The sequence below is a fragment of the Octopus bimaculoides genome, chromosome 1, assembly GCF_046866305.1.
Source record: "Octopus bimaculoides isolate indiv1 chromosome 1, ASM4686630v1, whole genome shotgun sequence".
NCBI classification, from domain to species: Eukaryota; Metazoa; Mollusca; class Cephalopoda; order Octopoda; family Octopodidae; genus Octopus; species Octopus bimaculoides.
This window is the reverse complement of record NC_142928.1, coordinates 197,363,117-197,366,072: the sequence shown is the minus strand read 5'-3', so window position 1 is coordinate 197,366,072 and position 2,956 is coordinate 197,363,117. Positions and strand designations below refer to the sequence as shown.

The window sequence follows — 2,956 nt, the reverse complement described above, 5'->3', positions numbered from 1 at the left end:
AAGTGGTTGGCGTTAGGAAGGGTATCTAGTTGTAGAAACCATGCTGAAACAGACAACTGGAGCCTGGGCAACTCTTCAGCTGGCCAGCTCCGGTCAAACCAGTTGACCCATGCCAGCACAGAAAATGGACATTAAATGACGATGATGATGATGATAGTGTGCATGTGTGTTTATCCCCACCACCAGCACCACTTTACAGCCAGTGTTGGTGTTTTTATGTCCCTGTGATGCAGGGGTTGAGCAAAATTGACAAGTGCCATGCTTAAAAAAAAAAAGTCCTGGGGTCAATTCATTCAACTAAAATTCTTCAAAGTGGTGCCCCAGCATGGCCACTGAAACAAGTGAAAGGATAAAAGATATATATATTTATGAAATCCAGAATACAAAAAAAAACAAAACGAATAAATAGAATAAATATGATTTTATTTACAAAATAAATATATTTATATTGTGGAGATAATTAGTCAGAAATAAGAGGAAAATATTAGCAAATCTTTGACAAATGTTTTAATTAAACAATAAAAAATTGTAAAACAAAGAAAACAACAACAATAGTTGTTTTTGGAATAAAACATAACAAAATAACAAATACCACCCACCCATCCCTTTCGCCGTTAAAATACCCTGATTTTCCACCCTTAATTCACTGTTGTTTGAAACCTTTGGGGCACAACTGCAGTTATATGTTGGTTGCTATGTGTATGTGTGTGTATATATAGAGAGAGAAGCTTACATATGTGGGGGGGTGTTTGTAAGTGTGAGGTTTAATAAGCATAGTTGGGCCTATATATATGCATATATACACATATATGCATACATACATCTGAGAGACACAGAGAGAACAATGAATGAGAGTTAACTGTATTTTTATTCATACAGCATTTTCTCTGCTTATATATATATATACATACACACACATGTACACACACATACACACATACAGGGTGTGTGGGCAAAAGTAGGTATACAGTTATGGAAAAAAAAAAAGGAAACACGTACAATACTTGTTTATCTTTATCAAAAACAAAATTAAAAGTCACGATAAAAGTATTTTTATATATACACACAGGGTGGGCCCAAAAGTCACAAAATATAAAAATGCAGTCGGTGCAAACAGAAGCCACCAGATCATGTCCACAGACAACAATATGCAGTCAGACTTCATGATTTTTGGTCTACTCTGTATGTATGTATATATATATATATGCATAAATTATGTGTGTGTGTGTGTGCATACATTGTGTGTGCATACATTGTGTGTGCATACATTGTGTGAGTACATGCTTTTTTGCGCTGTGTACATTTTTGTTCCCTCTAAGTTGAAACGGTTTCTCTGCATCTCCACAGAAATGAATAGAACTGCTTAAAATGACTGAACTCCCGAAATGAATTAATATGGTCCACCAGTGGGAGACGGGCACGATCTGAAAGTTTTAAAACATAAACTTTGTAACAAGAAACCTATCTGAAATGCCAAATTATACACACACATGTGCGCACAGAAGTGTGTGCATGTGTGTGTATGTGTGTGCATGCGTATAATTAGGTAAACATTGTGTATAAAAAGGATGAACAGTTGTGTGGATCATGTCCTTCCCAAAGAGATGAAGCAGTGTAAAGAAATATTACTTTAGAGAGAGTGCGTGCATATGTGTGAGAGACAATGTGCATGTAAATGTTGTGTGTAATGATGTGTTATTGTGTCTGCACATGTGTAATGGAGACGAGTACCGACTCTTCCATGTGGCATGCTTGAACAATTGTGAAGATCTCTGCACATGAAACCATTGGTTGCCTTGTAAACCCACAAGTAAACAATATTTATCCACCAGTGTGGTATGTACTTATCAACTCAGTGTTAAATATTAGATTGCATATGTGTGCGCGTGTGTATATATGTATATATATATATATATAATTTAGAGAAAAGAACCACAGTTCCTGAAAATTTGGTTAAGAAACACGTGTAGTCGTTTTATTATTTTAATAATCATTACTTTATATTTTATTATTGTTCTTTTTAGTGCATTTACTTATTAATTTTTCTATATGTGACTGGATTTTCATGGATGAGTTCAGGAATTGTGGTTCTTTTCTCTATATTATATATTTATATATTATATTCTGTGAAACTTTAATTTTAATTTTTGATAAATTAAATTAAATTGAGTTTTTACCTGTAAATTTGGATTTTCATCCCTAATATTATTATCATATATATACATACATACATACATATATACACACACACACATACACACAATGAATATTGTCTCTGTTATTGTACTGTTAGTATTGTTTGTGTTGTTGCACTGAGTTAGAGAGGGTGTTTTTGATGTGGTGTATAGTGTTGGTGTGTTGACATTAGCCTGCTAAAATACTGTGATTTACATAAAAGTTCCCATTTATGAACAACTGCACACGTTCACATTTACAAGCACACATGTACGTGTTTGTATACTAAATCAACTGTCTATTGTGGTGTTTATATAGTGCCTATGAGAAATAGTGCATCTAGTCACTGAATGCATGTGTGTACATATGTGTGTGTACATATGTGTGTGTACATATGTGTGTGTGAGTGTTTATATATATATATATATATATATATATATATATATATATATATATAAACAAATATATATATATGTTGCCTGATGTATTATTAAGCATGTTGCTAGGTTAAATATTTGATCACCAATTCTCTGCAATAAGAAACTACACAGGGTTTGTCCCACCATCAGCAGCTGATCTTCGTTGCCGTTGCTCACATGGCATCAAAGTGGAATTTATGGGCCTCTTGCAACTTCTCACGTTTGTCCTCCGCCTGGTCAGAAAACGGAAATATAGAAACGCACAAATAGAAAGAACGACAATAATAAATAAATAAATAAATAATGATCAGTCTTTTGGTGGTCAGTTACAAAATGTCAACTGACCACCAATATTACCTTGT

The 2,956-nt window shown here is 33.8% G+C and overlaps 1 protein-coding gene across 1 annotated transcript in view; it reads right to left on the bottom strand.

The window, feature by feature from the left end:
• Window positions 1–406: 406 nt before the first annotated feature.
• The window catches only part of LOC106874308 (T-cell immunomodulatory protein), a 37,156-nt gene continuing 34,606 nt past the window's right edge, over window positions 407–2,956 (bottom strand). The window contains exon 17 of the mRNA XM_089365438.1: window positions 407–2,827. Within this exon, the coding sequence (XP_089221564.1) occupies window positions 2,768–2,827 (60 nt within the window). The 3' untranslated portion in view covers window positions 407–2,767. The remainder of the gene's footprint in view (window positions 2,828–2,956) is intronic.